This window comes from Boleophthalmus pectinirostris, unplaced genomic scaffold (genome assembly GCF_026225935.1).
Source record: "Boleophthalmus pectinirostris isolate CB_2022bp ecotype Guang Dong unplaced genomic scaffold, ASM2622593v1 HiC_scaffold_13, whole genome shotgun sequence".
Taxonomy (NCBI): domain Eukaryota; kingdom Metazoa; phylum Chordata; class Actinopteri; order Gobiiformes; family Gobiidae; genus Boleophthalmus; species Boleophthalmus pectinirostris.
In genome coordinates, this window is record NW_026571036.1 from 21,786,964 (window position 1) to 21,807,329 (window position 20,366).

General features: G+C 38.8%; 1 protein-coding gene across 1 annotated transcript in view; it reads right to left on the reverse strand.

The window, feature by feature from the left end:
* Positions 1–19,604, reverse strand: part of cnih3 (cornichon family AMPA receptor auxiliary protein 3) — a 68,111-nt gene extending 48,507 nt beyond the window's left edge. Inside the window, exon 1 of the mRNA XM_020925048.2 lies at positions 19,527–19,604. Within this exon, the coding sequence (XP_020780707.1) occupies positions 19,527–19,604 (78 nt within the window). The remainder of the gene's footprint in view (positions 1–19,526) is intronic.
* Between the last annotated feature and the right edge of the window lie 762 nt (positions 19,605–20,366).

Below are 20,366 nucleotides of genomic sequence, written 5' to 3' on the forward strand. Positions count from 1 at the left end.
GACCCCCTATACATTTATGCTTTTATGATATAGATCTTACATTTCAGTTACAAATACTTAAATAAAAATGTCAAGAAGTGAAATTGAATCTCATCTTGCCTATGTCCTGTTTCTGTATGCGCTGAACTCTGTGTAATTTCAACATTCGATCAAATGTTTGAGAAACAGTCATTTGTCCTATTGAGCCATGGAGGCATTCAGATGGAAATAACAGCATTAAAAACCTCCACCGAATTCACAGGATGCCTGCTCGATTGTAAACGCCACAAGAAGAGTCTGAATTATTCACCCAAACATTTCAATTATTCATTGCCTTCTTAAACTCACTCAATACGGGTTAATTTTCTGCATCCCATCACTCACCGGCCTCTGACATATCATTTGGAGACCAGCCAGTCATAACATGCTCATTTACATACAACTGATTGGAGCCAGATAGAATTGTATAGTCTGAGTAAAACCCTGCGTTAGGTTTGATGTCATTTTCACACTGTGGCTGCCCAGTCCCCAGAGCCTGCATTAAAATTTCATCTGAGCCAAGAGAAAAATGCATAGGCCGCTACAGCGGATTCTACAGAAGCCCAGTGCGGCTCTATTTAAAAAATAAATAAAAATAAATCTTGTCATATATATATAGCTAAAAAACAACAAGCAAACAAACAAACACTACTACTCCAGAGCCTGTGTTATATATTAGTTAAAATGCAGTTCAGCACTGGTGAACGAGTGGAGGTATAGTTCAATAGGTAAGGCTTTTTTTTTTTTTTCAGCCAGGTCAACAGTAAAAGCTGCTGTTACTGCAAAGAAAAAAAAAAAGATACACAATGTATATATATATATATATATATATATATATATATATATATATATATATATATATATATATATATATATATATATATATATATTTATTTATTTATTTATTTTTTTATGCCCAAATCAGGGCTTCCGTAGATTTACAATGGGATGGTTTTGATTTGCTCAGTGATTTTTAAATGTATTTCCTCCACACGCTCATAGATCAGCTGATGCTACAGCTGCAAGATTTGTGAAAAAATCAAATTGCCGTCTGCCTTTCTATCAGAGGTATTGAGATCTGCAAATTCTGTTTTAAAAGCTAGATTCAATTCAAGGTGCACATTTTAAATATGTCCTGAGCAGTACTATCTGAAGTCTGAAATATGAAGTGATCAAGTAACTTAGATAAACTAATTTAAACTAATTTAAACTTAAGGGTAAACAATGTTTCCCTACAAAAACATGACATTTTCAGGTCAGTAGCAGGAATTCTATTTCTTAAAAATAAAATTGCAACCTCTGATTTGACTGTGAATTATTGTGCAGGTCTAACTGAAGGTTAAAGGTAAGTAAGAGCGTAAGTACACAAGTCCTGAATCATCAATAAGTTTTATCCAAACTTTTAATGAGCACTGTTCTGAGCTCTGCAACTTGAAAATCTAATGTTTCGATTGCGAACAAGACAAATGCATTAATCAATCGGCATGAGTTAAAATAAAGTTCATTGCAGAATAAGTATCTTAATTTGAGTGGGTTTAATTAAATTAAACTTATTTCAATTGTTTCAAAGTGTGTCGGACTTATTTTAATATATTGCTTTCTGTGGATGAGAGAAGACAATTGCCCTGACAATATTAGCATTTTTCAAGCAAAATGTACAAGAGGTTGATTTATCTCAAATAGTATAACTTTTCATATATAACTATTAAATAGAGATACACCAATCTGATACTCGCATCAAATATCGACATCAATACTGAATCTGTTCTGTAGTGACTTGAGATAAGGAACAGCTAAATAAACACATTTGTATCAGTTTTGTCTTATTTTAGTTTAATTTACAGGAAATAAATGTTGTTTTCATCTTTTCGGTGCTCTGGTATTGGTTGATATTGGGCATAAGCAGGTACTTAAAGGTCCTAGTATAGTATTGGAATCAGTATCAAAACCATTCAGTGTCACCCATTTCTAAATACAACCAATTTTACATTTACAAGTGGAGCATCCTAATCCAAATCAGACAATATGAAATGAAGGGCATTGCTCCTTTTAGCAGCAGCAGCTACCAGGTCCAACACCAGTTATTCTCTTTCCATTTGCGCCCCTTGAACCCTGCTCTCCGGTGCACACTTTCTGGAGGTCACTGGGTGTTGTATATCCGCTAACTCCATGTAGCACCCTATCTGCGCTCAGCACCTTAGACCAGAAATCTCCCCACTGGAGCTTATAACCCTTTCCCCTCACACTTCAATCCATACGAATCTGTACCATGTGCAAAAACCCATATCTCAGCATTCTGTATGTGCAGCTGTCAGGACTTAGTGCAATGGGATTATCAGACCAAACAGAGCCTTCATAAACAGTAGCATAATCAGAACATGAGCACACATGACAATGCCTGGTCCATACAGTGAGAGGAAAGGGAGCTGCGCTGGAAGAGACCGCAAGACAATACACCCCACGTTTAAATCAATCTGAGTTGTGTTACTATGGAAACATTGATCTTCATTGAACTTGTTTCCTGACCTAATGTGCCGAAACTGTTAGGAGTGTGTTTGATTCAATACTGTGAGGATTTACAGGCAATTAAAGGTCACCAAAGGCAATGGGTTTAACACGCTAATCACATGACACTAAATTGCGTTAGGTAAATACAAAAAAATATGGTTAGAATTTGGGCAAATTACTTAACCAACGTAGAAAATTTCTCTTCTGATATAGCTGGCTGGTATGTTTCTTAGCCAACACTAGAATATTTGTTTATAGCTCTCTTGTTAAAGACACACAGCACAATATAAGCGCTCTGCCTACAGATGTTAAAGCTTTTTTGTTAGATGCCATGCAGTGGAACATTCAACTCCCTCGACACAACCATCAGGCCAAGTTACAGTTCAGATCTGTGGAGAATCTGTGAACACTGTTCAAGTTTGAGCAATAGAAACACCACTAACTGAATGAATGCCCAATTGACATTGACTTTGTTCTCTTATGTGAAACATTCTAGACAAAGCAAAAAAATAATCTCCATGGAGACAAGCAGGTGGAGACCCTCCATCTGAAAAGTTACATAGTGCACCTTTAAGCACCTTTTATTCTATGGAGGCATTTTCTGCTGCATTTTCTGTGCTGCGTGATCCGTGTTATCCATTTCAGTGAACAGGGGAACGGAGGAGGATTCCAAACAGCTTTACACATTAGAAAATCAATACAAATGCACTTTGTCTATCCCCTTGAATCCTCAAGTCTTTCCCTGTTTGACAATGATTAATTTTACTCAGAGATTTATTCCTTAATTACTATAAAACCAGGCTGCAGACACACACTCTCTTAGTTGGGTCCTCGGTGTGTCTCAAGCTTTCTCTTACATTAGTATGGTACAAGGTAGAAATGTTAGTAAGTGTGTAAATAACTGCTCAATCTGGCTGTGTTGGATTTACATAAACAACTCTGGAGTATTTCTTTATGTAAAGGTCATAATTCATGTATTAGACAAGCAATTTGTTCCAGATGTCAGTGCAAACTGTGCTTTTGACCTCACGGCAAATGATTAAAGTTACACTGATGCGATTTTTTTCCCCTCTGAAGTAAAGCATACAGACCAAATACCTTCAGTATTATTATGACAATACCAATACAAGGTCTGTTAATACCACTAGAGGAAGGGTGCTTAAATAGTATAATTATTAACTGGAAAGCTAAATTTTAATTTATTTCAAGACATGATTTAAAAAAATAAAATAAAATTTCTAAAGTTACATAACATAAAAGTGTGAATGGACATGGTTGGCCACATTCTCCTTAGGGTTCACACAGTGAACACCCAGCTTTCTCCCACCATCCAGAGGCATGTGTGCATTTACTGCATTAGCTGATGTGTAGAATTGCCCCCAAGTGAATAGTTCTACCCACATACAGGATACAGCACAATCTTCAACAAATGTATATGTACTTCCCCTCTAATTCCCCTCTTTAACTTGACTAAATCAGTATCTAAAAACCATGTGGACCAACCCAAGACCAGAACAAAACCAGGACTGAATCAATACTACAGCCTTATGGGAATACATGAGTGGTTCTCACTTTTATCAAGAGAACCAATGAACCAGGCCTACAACAGGACCAAACCAGGTCAAAACCAGGGCTAACCAGGTCTAAAATGGGATTACGGCATTGAGATTCTAAACAAGGACTTCCCAATTGAAGAGAGAAATGAGGATAACAGTGACTCCAAATTAAGTCAAGAAAAAACATTTATTTTTTAGCCTGTACCTCATAGAGAAGAGCCACCATCTGGACACATTATGACAAATAGGGGCCCATTAGGTCCTATAAACGCGCTCCTCCCTTCGACTTCTTGAGCCCATTCCCGTTGACGAGGAAACAGCTGGTCCTTAAAGAACAGTTTAAGTCAGGTGTTTGTTGTCACAGGTTTACACTGCGCCGTGGACAGTGGTGAGATGGTGCAGTCAGGATGATGGATGAGGAGCTCCAGGGTTAATGAACACATAGATCGATGGGAACTGGACGGTGATACTGCATTAGCCTCTGCTCGGCAATGCCACAAATCCCCTTTGACTGCGGGCCTCATTGAGTTACAATCAATGCTATCACCTATGCATTTCTCACATCTGATGTCTTAGTAGGGCACCTTGAACACTTTATACTTCCTGTGGAGTTCAGAGCAGGGGAGCTGGAGCTGCACCCCTCCTCTCCATGTGAACTTGTTATGCATGACCTGTAAATGTGATTTCCTGTTGTGATGTATCTATTTCAGGCTATTGACTTTTGGTGCTTCAGACTGTTCCTCTCTCTAATGGGAGCAGGGGGCACTAATCATTACTGTGTTTGTTTTTATGAAGCTAAAAATATTGATGGTTATTGTCAAAAGCGAAAATGCTAAAGCGAGGCAATTTGGATACTGCCACGTAGGGGTAAGTGATATCCCAAAAATCTATATTATGATTGCTTAGAGCTACATGGCCATTTTGATTGTAAGTCATGTACATTACAAACTTCACATTACCTTTAAGAGATAACTAAAGCCTTCTAGTACAAGGTGACATTACTGCACTTTTGTGGTTGAGTATCGACCGTTATCAGGAGGTTCCCAACGTTCATTCTGACAATATCGGCCTCACCTTGTTGTTAGTCCATATTTATGCCTAGTTTGAGACACTGCCCGGAGAGCAAAATCAGAACATGTGCTTAGAGAACAAACTGCGAGCTAAACAAAGCCACAAAACATGCTTCAGTGGGGGGCACACACTCACTGAATACCAAGTTGTGTGAGTGCATTAAAATAGCAGAGTAAATAGTCTCCAAATAAAATGGCTTTACTTAACACCTCTCCGCAGGGAACTCTCAGCCACATGGGACAGAATCCACAATGACTTCATCTTCATGAGGCTATGGACATGAACTTCAATGGAACAGTGGGAGACTAATTCATCTTTATTTTATAGCTGTTATTAAAATATAAATAATCCAGATGAGGCCGGAGTGAAGTGGGACTGGCCTTCGCACAAGTTTCGCACAAAGAAATGTTCCTTTATAATTTATGGATTGCATCTGACTTTGATCTCACCATCTAAAGGTTGCTGTCTGCCTACATTTTGCTCTTTCCTCTTGGCTACGTTTCATGTCATGAATCTGAATGTTGCAGCCGTCAGTCAAACTGACATGTGTGTTTATGATATGCAACATGTCCGGCTTGTCATTCTCATAAACATGACCTTGTGGAAATGAGCTCGTAATATTCAATGATATTTAATTGTAGGGATGTAACGATATCCAAATATTTTGATGATATACCTCTCACGTTTCGATATTTATTGTGATATTTTCTAGAGCTGAATATGCTACTTTTTCCTCTTAAAATGCCTTGACAAGACTTAATCCAAAGAACTAATCATAGTCTACACTGAAATGGAGCAAAGGGGGGGGGGGGGGGGGTTAAGCTATTGCTGCACCATAACTATTCATTTAAGCAAAGAGAGTTGTAATTCGATATATTGTGATAATCCATGATATTATTGTGAGACCTTTGATGGTACAATATCACAATACATTGGCTACATTCCTATTTAATTGTATATCCCTGTTTGTAAAAGCAAATTAAAGTGCTACTGTATGCTATTTAAAGGTCCTATATACACAAAATTGACTCTTTTGAGCTTTGAGCCATGTTTTAATATTGTTACCTTATAAAAAACACACTCGTAGTTGTGTTTGTTTCATTCACACGCTTGAGTAACCCTTTAATATTAGTCTGTCTACATCTCCAAAGCTCAAAATGCTCTGTCATGTCATGAAGTAGTTTTAAGTTAACAGCTACCTTTTACCTTTTGGTCTGTAGAGATTGGTAATTCCGGACTGAAAACATCCAAATGATTCTAGTGAAGGTGTAGAGAGTTTAAAAACACTGTGGAGCATTTCCTGTATTACCACATGACATCACAAGGTGGAACAGAGTGTTTTCCGTTTGAGAGAAGAACTCAGCCTAAATATGCGGGGTTTGTGTGTTAAATGTGTGAATGAAACAAAATACAACTCCATGTATGTTTTGATGAGGAAACAACATTATAACAGAGATCAGAAAACAAAGTAACATGGGCCCTTTAAAGGCTTTTCAAATCAAGTTTAAATCTGCATTGGTATTTCATAATAACACCTGAAAGTATGTATTTGTAAGGAAATCAAGTTAAAGTAATTTAGCATTGTTACAAAAGCGATCCAGGTGAACAAAAATGCAACTGTAGATGTTGTTTTTTTTTTTTTAATGAAGAAACAAGATTATCCCATGATCAGTTTAGCTCAAATGGGGTTTTAAGTAAAAGCACAAACTCACATAAGACACCAACAGATGCCAAGGCATTTGTGGATAAACTTATTCAAAAAAAATATATTCTGAATGACTGAAACATATATCTTCTTGACATATGAGTGCAAAACCACACAAACATGTTCACTGAGGCAGCCCAAATGTGCTCAAAATATGTTCACAAGTGAAAGATGAGTGCTCTGGGACCACAGGGATTTATATGAGTCAGCCCACAGAATATTTATATATGGGTGTATATAGAGATATTTGTATCACTGTAACCTTACGTTCTGTAAGTAAGAATGTATGTAAGAAAGATAAGATGTCCAACCCTTCAGGACACAAAGGAAATGTCAAATCTTAGCATTTACTAAGGTATAATTAGCAAATGAATGTACTTATTCTGACAAATTCAGCCTCAGGTTACAATCATGAATCTAGTGTTTCCTAAATCAAATATGATCTCCACACTCATGGCCTTGTTACCATCCAAAGTATCAAAATTTAAAGGGCCCCATATTACACAGTTTTTGATCTATGTTATCATAAACATACCTGGAGTCATGTTATGTTTCATTCATATATGTTTAGCACACAAATCCTGCAAACTCTCCTTCACTAGAATCATTTGGGTGATTTAAGTCTTAAAATTGCCTATCTCGAACCTGATTCATCAGCCAGTTTCTCTTCATGGAAACCGTCTGATCTAACAACATTAGAATTTGTTCGCTCAACTGTAGGCGGGTACTTTTTTTATTTAACCAATCGCCGCTAACTGGTATATTAAACTTTTCTCAAATCCCGTAGGAAGAAGGGCAATAACGTCTTTCCCCTTGATAAAATTCACCAAACATTCTCGTTGTTCCGGCTTTAAATCCTTGATCTCGGGAATCGTTGCCAACACAGAATGTATGGCTCTTCGCTGATTGGCTGGTGCCCGGACTCATACTTCCAGGTTTCTTGCAAACCCTCTAGTGTATTCTGATTCCTGACACAGTCGCTAGAGAGAAATGAAATTGAGCGGAGGCACTAGGTGGCGCCAGTCTGACTAGCCAATCTCTACTGAACAAAAGCTAAAAGTAAATGACATCACAAGGTGGAATTGAGCACTATGAACTTTGAGATGTAGAAAGAGTAATCTTAAAGGATTACTAAAAATGTGAATGAAACAAAACACAATTGCAGGTGTGTTTATGATGACGTAACAACATTATAACATGGCTTAAAGGGACAGTCTGGAATTTTGGACATAGGACCTCATTTCCTAGTGAGCCCGAGTGTTGGAGACGTGTGGAGATACTTTTTTAAATAGTCCATCCAGTCCTTGTATTTGCAGAGGTCGCTGGTGCTAGGCTAGTGCATGTCAATGGCCATAGTTAGCCTGCCACTAAAAACAGTCTTACCCACTCAATAAAGCATCTGAAGCAAATCTATTATTACGCCAGACTATCAATTTAAATGTCTGTGTTGATAGAATAATGTTTGAAATGAATTGTTGCATGCTGAGGGACTATTTTCTGAGCAGCAGCAGAATTTAACTTTGCTAGGTGATATCAGTCCGCCGCTGCCAAGCTTTCTAGTACTACTCACTGCTGCTGCTCAGACATAAATCCTTCAAATGCAAGGTTAGTTTTATTTCAAACATTATTCTGTCAATACAGACATTTACACTCACAAATTTGGAAGCTGAGTTGGAAGTGTTTGGAGTTAGCTCACTGTTGGCAGAAGCTTTCACAGGCTTTAGAATGGATCAGATCCGACCCCAAGTGTTTCAGCAAATCAACATTCACAAGACAATAAGACAATTACTAGATTTTAAACTGCAACACATTCATATGATAATTGAATAAATGCACGTGTTAAATTGCTAAGAGCTTCCATGTTATTACACAGTGTTCATTCCAAATTCCCCTATAACGTGCATTCATCTTATGACAGACAAACACTTAGGTGGCGGAAGACGTCTGTAGCCACAGTTGCCCTGGGCCAGACTAACTGAAGAGTTGTAGTTAGCTAGATGAAAAGCTCGCTAGATGAAAAGTATGAAGTAGTCAAATACAGTGTGAGTGAAAAGCAAGAAGTGACTACACAGCTCTCATATTGACATATTGTAATAAAAAAAAAAAAAGAGAATTATAGGTGAGTTTGTAGTAAATTTAAATTTGAAAAGTTGAGGGAAAATAATTAAAAGTGTCCCAAAAATATTGGCAGAGATTATTTGCCATCTGTTGCTCTGGATTCTAAACAATCTGTATTGGAAAAAAACAAAAAACAAAAACAAAAAAACTCACAACAGACTCATTAGAAATTGCTAATTTGCTCCTTTATTTACAATTTATTTACAGGACCTGTGTGTCAAACAAGTCGGTTTAGACTGGAGGGTCGACTTACTGCCACCACTCAAACCTCCTCCTCTTCTTTTTCTTGTTTTTCTTGTCTATTTCAGCTTGCAGCTCCTTCGCTCTGACTTTGATCTGCTGCAGCTGATCATCTAACTTGTTCAGGGACATCTGCAGCTCTTCACATCTGAGGAGGGAAGAGGTTTTCTCCTCCTCACTGTGTTTCAAAGCCGTGTTCAGCTCCTTGATAGCTCCTTGAACTTTGCTGTGCTCAGTGTTCAGGCTCTCCCCCTTCTCTTGTGCCTTGTTAAGGGCCTCTTCAGCTGTCCGCTCCTGCTCAGCGAGAGCAGACTCTAGAGTGAGGACCTGTTTGTTCCAGGTCTCCTCAGCTGTCTGCATCTCTGCTGCAAACGTAGACTCCAGGGCGAGACGCTGTTTGTTGAGGGCCCCTTTAGCAGATCGTCTCTCTGCAGCAAGAGTAGACTTAAGATGGAAAACTTGTGCATTCAGGGCCTCTTCAGCTGACCATGTCTGCTCTAGGGCAGACTCCAAGGCAGTGACCTTCCTCTGCAGAGCCTGCTTCTCCTTGTGTGCCTTCTGGAGCTCCTGTCGGGTGCTGACCAGAAGCTTCTCTTTGGTCTCCCCCTTCTCAATGTCTTCTTGCAGAGTAAGTCTTCAGCACTCTGTTCTCTTCTTTACACTGTTCTAGTTTCTCTATCATTGTTTCCTTTTCCTGTCTAGCTTCACTCAGCTGTTTCTGGAGCTCCTCAAAATTCTTCTTGAGGGCTTCTTTCTCCTGGACCACCTGCTGTAACTCCCTCAGTCTCCATGTTTAAGGCTGATGTGGAGTTGTTATTTGTGGGTTCTTTGGAGCTCCTCAAGAGTAATCTTCAGCGCCTGTTCTCTTCTTCACACTGTTCTAGTTTCTGCGTATTCTCCATACTGGCCACCTTCAAGTTCTTTATTTATCAAACACATCAGAGCCATAGTAGTGGCTGTTTGCCTTCTGCATTTTCAGTTGTTCCTCGAGCTGCTTCACCTTCTCTTGGTTCCTGAGGGCGAGACTCTGCTGCTCTTGGGAAAACCTCTTAAGATTCCCATTCTCCTCGAAGACACTCTGCACATACTCGTTCACCATCTGTCTACCCTGCTCTAACATTTGTTCTCTCTCCTTGTCTTTCTGTTTCAGGAGATTTTTTCCCAAACTCTATCACTGTTTCTTTTTCCTCTCTAGCTTCACTCAGCTGTTTCTGGAGCTCCTCACAATTCTCCTTCAGGGCTTCTTTCTGCTGTAACACCTGCTCTAACCCTCTCAGTCTCCGTGTCTGTTTAACATTGACGTGGAGGTGTTCTTGGTGGGCTCTTTGGACCTCCTGAAGTTGCCATCTCAGGTCCTGCACAAGTGGGCTCTCCTCTGGTAGAGGAGAAGCACCCCCTGTGGTTGCCTGAGCCGTAGTGTCTGACGTTTTTGTTCATGTCTCTCGCTGTGAGATTCACACTGTAATGAAGTTTTTCTGAGTATTCTGAGGGTTTATATACTCTGGCCACCTTCATGACCTCACAGCCACCATCACGATGATAAAACATGGAACATGGCTATGTTGGAATGATGAGTTGTTATCATGAAGACAAAATGCACATGTAAACAAACATTCTGAAATGCCTTTAGACTGTCAGAAAAATTAACAACAACTAACGACAACTAATTTCAGTTGCCTGTGACCAAGGCCAGTGTTAATGGTCTTTGATTTTCAACAAAAAAAGGTAAGTGTGACTAACTGAAAAACTGTTGGCTCAAACTACCTATATCTTGTGACTGTAATATTATTTAAGAGGAACACGGTGACATAGTGCTAAAACACAACTCAGATTAAAGGCTAACTTAAGTAACACAGCTTCAGACAGAGCAGTGCCTCCAGGTAGCTTCACCCCACCACGAAATGTTAATGACATCTGCTACCAATATTCATTCATTTCATTTCATGTATTTATTTGTTTGAGCCAGGTACAACAAAAATGAAAAAACAATAACAAAAACAGGGATATGTACATGAACATATTTGGGACCCTGTACTCAAAAGGAGTAGGATGAAGTCTAAAAACTCATTGCGTCCTACCTCAATAGTTTTACATAATCACGTGGTTCACACTTTTTTTTTCTCTTTTTTCTTTTTTCGTGTTGAGAAGTGAGATATCCTGCCTCTAGCTTCAGATGAAAAACAATGTGAAATCTAACAGTAAGACCAGAGACACAAGAATCTGTTATATCACCAATTAGCCACTATCAAAGTCATTTCTGACCAACATACAAAGGAACACCAAGCCTATGTCCCCATTACAAACTGCACCATCAATAACAGACTCCATTCGATCCAACATAATAAACAAATGCTTATTTAAGTGTCCCATCTCCTTGGTTTCCCCAGCTCGTGTCCTCGTTGCCGTGATAAACAGCCTGTGAGCGCCGTGGCGATGGTGACAGATGAGACAGTGTTGTGCTTGTTCCCTGTGAAGGATTATTCACATGACACCTCAGCTTCACAAATGCCCTGTACTTGTTACATCTCCAAATGATGCAAAAGCCTGACACACTGAGAAAAACAGAGCTCCCATCCATCCGCCTGCAGTCCAGTCCAGATCTACACTGCTATTGTTTATGTGCTGCACTATAGATAGACATTAAGTATTAAAAAGGACAATCTAATATATGACAAGAATTGCAATTTGTGATGTATGTTTTAGAGCAATAAAAGGATTAAGTTCATAACATGTCCAGGAGAAATGACAAAAATAATGAAATATAAACTAGTATAAGAATCACATTACAGAACATAGTAGTAGATGGTACAGATCTAAAGTACAGGGCCAGCATTTTTCAGCTTTAGTAGAATAAGACAGGATATTTTGTTCTTTGTGAAGGACGTGATGGTACTTCAAAAACTGCAGCCTTGGAGATTTGCAAACTGCATCCATTTAAATTGTGATTTAGATTTGATTGTGATAAACAAAACCCTACTTTTTTCTTGAATTTACATTGAAATAGATATCAGTTTTTTTCTGTAATACAGAATCAGTTAGAACTGATTTTAATTTCTGAATTTTTTAGGAAAAAACTGAGCCCAGACCTTGGACTCAGCATTCAAAACACCACTTATATAACGTCTCTTTTTCCTCTTTGCATATTGCTGACAATTTCTTCCAAAAAAAACCCCTGCAAAATAAAGGTAAATAAAGTAAATAAAGTATATTATGTTTCTCTGTCAAATTCCTTTAACTATTAAATAATACCTGGCTGTAAGGTTAGGGAATAATGCATTTGCGTCATCTTTTCATACAGCATAGACAATCTGCGTAACAATCAGGGACCCATCTCCAGGTTTTTAACTATGGACTACATAGACACAGGAAGAATATGCAAAGGCCCCACACCATCCAGGAGTCAAACCTGGGACCTTTCAGCTCTGAGGCAAGCGTGCCAGCCAACATAACCAACCAATGAATGCTGCAGATTGTAAAGTTACACTGTACAAATGAAATATATTTTCTGGAACAACATATGTTTGAGATTTAGGGTGCAAATAAAGTGCATGTATATTTTTTAATAGTTGTATCTCTTTCCCCCTGTGTCTTTTGTGTGCCCTCAGTCCTATTATGTTCACCCACACTTGCTGGCACCATTTTATTTATAGCTGTGTTTTTCCTGGGGAGATTTGACTCAGTTCACTTGATCTTTTTAGCGATGCACCACTCCTCCAGGCTTTACGGTAACCTTTTGGTCAAGTGGCCGCTGCGCCACCTCTTTAAAGGCAAAGCAGTACTTCAGATGTGAATATGAACTCAAAGAAAAGGCCAAGAGCCACTGAGAGGATGCTTCATAAGACTTAAACCTCAATGCTATAGCACTAAAGTGTATAGAGTTAGAGATAAGAATTCTGTGTTTAGTTTTTGCTCCTTTTTGCACAAATCTCAACAACAAAATTAGTCACTACTATTTCTAGATCCCAAGTGCCAAAATGAGTCAAAATGGAACTTGGAATCTCTACACCAGTGATTCGCACTTCAAGTACCACCTCACCACATATCAGGCTTTATGAGTATCTTAAATAGATCTTAAAATAGGAGTATTAATAAATATAAATAAATCATTATCAATACATGCACAGTACATTGCCCAGTTCTTCAAACAAAGGTGATAGTTCTGCATTTTTATGGTTAAATTTACTAGCCTGATTCATCAGTTGGTTTTACTTCGTTTCACTTCGTACAAACCATCTGACCTCGCAGCATTAGAATTTGTTCGCTCGACAGTAGACAGGCACTTTTTATCATTTAACCAACTGCTACTGTTTGGTTGTGACGTATGTAATGCGCCGCTAAAGGGGAAAACTGGTATATTAAGCTTTTTCCAAACCCTGTAGGAAGAAGGACAATAAAGTCTTTCCCCTTGATGAAATTCACCAAACATTCTCTTTATTCTGGGTTTAAATCCTGAATATATGAATCTACGCTGATTGGCTGGTGCCCAAACTTGTACTTCTGGGTTTTTGCGAACCGTCTGTTGTATTTTGATTCCTGACCTAATTGCTGGAGAGAAATGAAACTGAGCAGAGGCCTTAGGTGGCACCAGCCTGGCTATACATTTACTGCCTATTCAAGTAAAATAGTGAATGAAATGATTTTTAGGTTTTACTTGAGTAATCCTTACAGAAAACTTGAGCCCACTACAGTCTGTCGCTTCATACAGATACATTACACATTTTATCCTAAATCATACTTTTTGTGAAACTCAAAAACTCCATCCTTCATAACAAAGAAGCAAATTAACTGATATGTGTACCTTGGAAACTCAAAATTGTTGTTTAATTTTTGTTATAATGTGATAAAACCATTAGTATTTAGATCAGATAATCAATTAATTAATCAATGAAAATATATTATGTGTGCTTCACTTTGCCTGCAGTTGCCTCCAATCCAGAATTTTGAACATTCTGATAACACAGGATTTGAAATGGTCTATAGCAATATCAGTGTTACTGTGGCTTGCATCCTATAGCAAGGTTCTAATTTTGCATTTAACATTTAGCAGATCTCACCCCGTATATAAGATGAGATCATCCACCCCTAGCAAAAACAATCCTGGACTTGTACAAACTAAAAACTGAATCACGGGACAATAGAAATACGCCATACATCATTCCAGGACAAATTCATATAAGCTGCGCCATCCACATTTGTAGTGTATTGTATTACCAGATTGACCCGCATGTCAGCACTGAGCAGAAAGCTTTGAGAACTGAACCATGATCCCATCATACGCACATGCTTGTGAACACTGCTTGTCAAACAGTCAAACAATATCACAGTCAGTCCAAATGAAAACAAATGCGCAGGTGATCCGAGCCGCGCTGTCCCATTGGATGACATGAGCGCTGAACTGGAGTGAACGGCGCTATTGGCAGGTGGCGGCTGCAGATTCGGTTTGGTTCTCCTCCCACCTCCTGCTCCAGCCTAATTGCATTTGCTCACCGTGCTCGGGGGCTGGCTTCTTCCTCACTGGCGTCTTCAAAAAGGGAGTGAGCGGAGGAGCAATCGGTGCGTGTTTCTGCAATCTCAAGCAGAAAGCACAATAACGGCGGGCGTGAGGTGGATTATTGCTGCTGAAGCTACAGAATTATGTGTCCCATTGTGCTCCTCAGTCAGTGCTAAATTTACATTACAGGCATATCTGAAGGGTGGTTCTGCTTCCAATACCTTCTGTTGGAGAAGAGCTGAGCAGCGCTGTCTCCAAATTATACCAGAGTCTAATTAAATCCACAGGCACTAACAATGCAATCATTAGATGTAAGTCCAATGTCTGCGCCAATCTGTTCAGCAGGATGATGGATTAACACCAGAAAGTGTCAACAGCAGAAGCACATACGGCTCACAGCAAGAGGGTCCAGTGTAGAGATGGGTGAAGATTATTTGGTTAATTGATAATTGTGATTATTTAAAGGGCCCATATTACAATATTGAACTTTCTAGTGATGTAACATTAACTGAATTATCGTGATATCGTATCATCAAAAGTCAAAATATCGTGGGGCATCACAATATATCAGTTACAAGTTTATTTGCTTAAATACATTGTTTGATAGTAGCAATAGCTAATAAACATCGGAAACTACATATCCCATGATTCATTTCAGTGCAAACATGAAGAGAGATGTTTTTTACTTGAATTCTTGAGATCATGACAGCAATGATTCACACCAAAATCTTGTCAGGGTATTTTAAAAGCAAAAAAGCATCCTATCTACAATTATATCAGCCTCTTCAAAACATCACAATAAATATCGTACCGTGAGATGCATATCATGATAATATTGTACCGAGAGATTTGGATATCATTACATTGCTACTATTTTCAGATCTTTGTTAATGTTGTTTCCTCATCAAGAACATACTGTATCTGGGGTTGGGTTTTGTTTCATTCTTTTCTCAAACTGACACACTCTGTTCTGCCTTGTGATGTCATGTGGTAAAGCAGGAAGTGATCCAGCGTGTTTTTAAACATACACCATCACTCGAATCATTTGGATCATTTCAGAACTGGAATCACCAATTTGGACTAAATAAAAGGAGAAAGGGTTGCCGTTAATTTTAAAACTATTGTTTCATGACATCACAAGGTAGAGCAAAGCATTTTGAGTTTTGAAGATGTCGACAAGACTAATAATAAGGGGTTACTCAAACACAAGGTATGTTCTTGAGGCGGTAACAACATTATAACATGACTTAAATCTCACAAGAGCTAATTTTGCACAATATAGGATCTTTAATATAAAACGTAAACATAACAACTGCAATATAATAGACATTTTTGGATGTAATATTAAGTAATTTTATTCCAATTTATAGCCTAAAAAAGTAAACGTAAATGTTAAGTGCTTATTATATTATTAGTTTAGTCACATTAACTTAATCATTCAGAAATTTTGATTGTATAAAGCAGATCACATATTAGAATCATCTATTTGTCAATGCGAATAAAAATAAATTAAGGATGTAGCTGTTGCTCGTGTGAATACGCAAAATACTGTAATGTTTCTACCCACAGAAAATATTCAAATTTAATATCACGACATTCCTGGTATCCTGAGTTTTCGGTGTGTAGTGTGAATGTTCTATATTTGTCTGGGTGTTTGTCCTCTTGGTGCTCCAGTTTCCATCCACTATCAACCAAAAACATGCACAGACTAAACCTCTGTGACCAAAATCCAATAGCTCTAAGGCCTCCTGGGTGCACACGCTCTTCCATTGTTCCTGAATAGTTGCCTTAACTGCACTGAACAATTTTTAAGCAATTACTTCTAAAAGAATTCAGTTAAAGGAGACATATTGTGCAAAATTTACTTAAACCATCTTTTAACCATCTTATATTGGCTTTCCCTTATAATGTGCTTAATTTTTTTGGTTTATTTGTTTGTTTTAAAAGATTCATGTATGTTTGAGTAATCCTGTATTGCCCTGCATTTCAGACTGTGTTCAGAAAAATCCTATGTTCACCTCCGCCCTATCCCTGACCACAGTTCTAGGGATGTCACAATATTGAATTTCAGTGTCAAGATTATTGTTAGAGGAACCATCACACAGAATCTCACTATGGCCACCAGTAGAGAATCAGTTCTACAGCTCTGAACAGAAAATCAATGGACATGTGTCTATTTTAAGTCATTTTAGACCAATATTGTAGTCTACAATAAAAAAATGTAAATTCGTGATCTACATATGTGAGATATTATCACTAAAGATCACAAATAACACTACAGCATATCATATTTCCTATCAGAAACACACAAAAGTTGAGAGAGCTTGTTTGCACATGTGTTTAAAGGTACGGGGTTTCAATGTCAAGGAAACATCTGATTCTGACAAAACAATCAATAACACAAACCCTGGTGCCATTTAGGTTTGAAAACAATACATGCATTTTCCACCCACTGGGGACACACACTGGTGATGTGAGGAGTCTTGAAGTCATTCACGTAAGACAATAGCCCATTACTGTCCCCTTTGGGAGAGGGACCTGTGTGTTTGTTAGTACACATATACAGCACACGACTAAACATGAAATTGTAAAAATATCTTTAACCAAGTTCTGTTGCTTCCTCTCTGCTATTACCTCAGGTTCACCATTTCTAATTATCTGCAGACTTTGCTCACTAATAGGGATGTCCATTATGAAGTTTTATTGTTACAAGAAACATCATGATTTTAGGATTATTTCCAAATAATAGTGAAATTCCTAATTCCCTTTCATTTGCATTGTCTACATGACCATTCATTTTGTATGTGACAATAAACATTCAGAGGGAAAAAAATAAAAAATATTAAATGGAAATCACCTGATGTTGCTTCTCAAATTATGTTACTCTAAATATATTGTGACCTGAATAATCACGATGATCAGTTAACAAAATCATCTTGCCAACTGTACTTTGTAACTTTTAGACTGGATCCCCTTCCTATTCCTTGTCACATAAAGGTTTCCATATAAGAGCTTGTGCCCCAATTTATTGTGAAGTTAAAGGACTTCACAGGGGGTAATTTAGTTCACCATGTTTCTCTGTCTGCACTCATTTAACTTCAACAGCAAATTTTGCTGAAGTGAAGTGCAGTAATTGCACGGGGCAACAAGGAACACATGCACTTCTTGGCTCAGAGAGTAAATAAGACAAAAGGACCTATTTCGGTCCTCATTTCTTCATCTTTTTCAAACTAGAGTCTCATTTCAGTTCACCTGTCGATGGTGGTTGGAGCCTCAGGTGGGCTACATCCTGGACAATGGATAGTTAGTGCAAGATTGACATTCTTTGCTTAAAAAAAGACAGTGTACAATTTTTGCTTGCCTGCCACAAAAAAGATTTTTGTCATGGAATAGAATATCTAACATAAAAACAATGCCAAATCATCATGCTCAGTTGAGTGTATTGATCTACCAGTATATCTTTATATGTATGGTAAAAGCCTGACCGAAGCTGAAAGGTGACAAGTAATAGTCCATGTAATCTCTTCTCTTTTAAAACAGAACTATTATGCAAAAACGACTTTTCAGAGCTTTTAACCATACTATACCCACACTGTCTAGTAAAAAAGTGGTGTATGCGTGAATGATAGCTAGTGTTTAGACTGGCAGCCTTGCTTCTGTCGGTCTCCCCAGGGCAGCTCTGGCTCCAATTGTATCTTAGTATTGAGTGAATGAATAATGACAGTGTAGTGCTTTGAGAGGCTTCAACAAGCCTGTAAAGTGCAAGGCTGTTATTATTATGATTACTCACAAAATCACAAAAGTGGACAAAATTGGACATTTCCTGATTAGTTTTAGAAAAAAAACAAGAAGTTTTTTATAACACTGTATTGAAATCAGTATCAAACTTTTCAGAATTAAATTTTAATATCATGACCCCATCACTGACTCAGATGTGTCTTTACAGAGTGGTGTGAATGAGATACTCCCAAGAAGTATGATTATCCTCCTGACACTTCAGAACTCATCGGCACCAGACCTGATTAAACGCACGGGGAGCAGAGCAGCATCAAAGATCCAACATCACTAAACAAGAATTTCTAATTGGTCCAGAAGGGGGAAGTTGCTTTATTGATCTAGCACGACATGTGTCTATCAAATTAGGTCAGAGCAAATTGAGGCAATCAACAAAGTGGCAAACAAGAAAATGGAAACTGATGATCGAGCACTTCATGGTCCCTTAAATCTCAACAATAGTTACAAGTCTATTCATTTGATGTTGTATATTTTCTGATATGACCATGTCTCATTTTGATAATGCCCTTTTCCAAACAACAGATCTTCTGCTCCATTTAACCACATCACCTTTCATAACCAACTTCATTTCTATAAGCAGCTATACCTTCCTCAAGACCTCACTTGTTTCTGCAGAGATGAGAGCATTGAAATAGCACTGAGCATTGAGTTAGCATAAAAACAGCCACCCCATTTTCAGTGCCCCCCTGAAAAACCCAATCTTTGGCTAAATGTAATGACTATGCAATGCATTTTGAGCAATATGCAACAATTCTAATGAGTACTGTAGCAGACGAGTTAGTATAGGCTACAGAATAGGTCAACACCCCAATATTTACGTGAACCCACAAAGCAGGCACGTTTTTTTTTTTAAATGGGAATGGTAAAAAGCCCAAGTCCTGTTGTTATGTGAAATGAATGCTCCCTATAACACTGCCAACCAAAATTCCAGTTTGCATCAAGGCAGTAGGCTGAATACCCCCATAATTTGCATGTGAACCCCAAATCCATCGAGAATGATCAGAATAATCCGTGCTGTACTTACGTGCCATATTGCAAAGAATATGAGGGAGACGCAGAGGACCAGAGACAGCATGTAGCAGAAGGCAGCGAATGTGAACATAATTAACATCTAGATTTCCACAAAATTCCAGTGAGGTGAAAGAAAAAAAAAACACAAGAGGGAAGGACAAACACGTCTCCCAGGTGCAAAGTTCTCAAGGCGGCGCTGGAACCATGACTTCCCGCCCTCACTCCAACCAGCCGAACCGCGGGAGAGGAAGGAGCAGACAGCGGGGGCAGATGGAGAGGTGAGCGGTGCCGTGGCGGTGCAGGGGCTCCACTGTGCTCGAGGAGAAGAGGAGCCTGCTGCCGTACGTGGGCGTGAGAGTGTAGAATCCACGCCGCGGAGGAGGAAAGCCCACAGCCCTCTCCTCTCAGTGCGTCTCTGACAGTGGAGCTCCTCCGCTGCTGGCGCGCACCGCGGGAATAGTGGCACGGCGCGCTCGCACAGACCTATCAGCGGCTCAACATCAGGCGCGCGCACGGGGTTTGGGGGGGGGCGCGTGCGTGGACCTGGATGTGATCTAAACTGTAATAACATCTCAGCCCATTGTGAATGAACGGTACATGAGGATATAGGAAAGGCACAGACAGTCGTAGTTAATTCAACACGACTGCAAGCGCCTTTGTTGAAGCGTGCCATTGGTCATCTTACTGCGCTTACGTTCACACCACGACAGTTTTCATAATGTATTTTTAACGATATCAATCAACTGCTTCTTGCCTATTATGGAATTGAGAACTGAACAAAATAAGACAAGACACAATGGGGTTAAAACACTCGAGACATGCCGTGAAAACCCAAGAATGAAGAGTACATTTG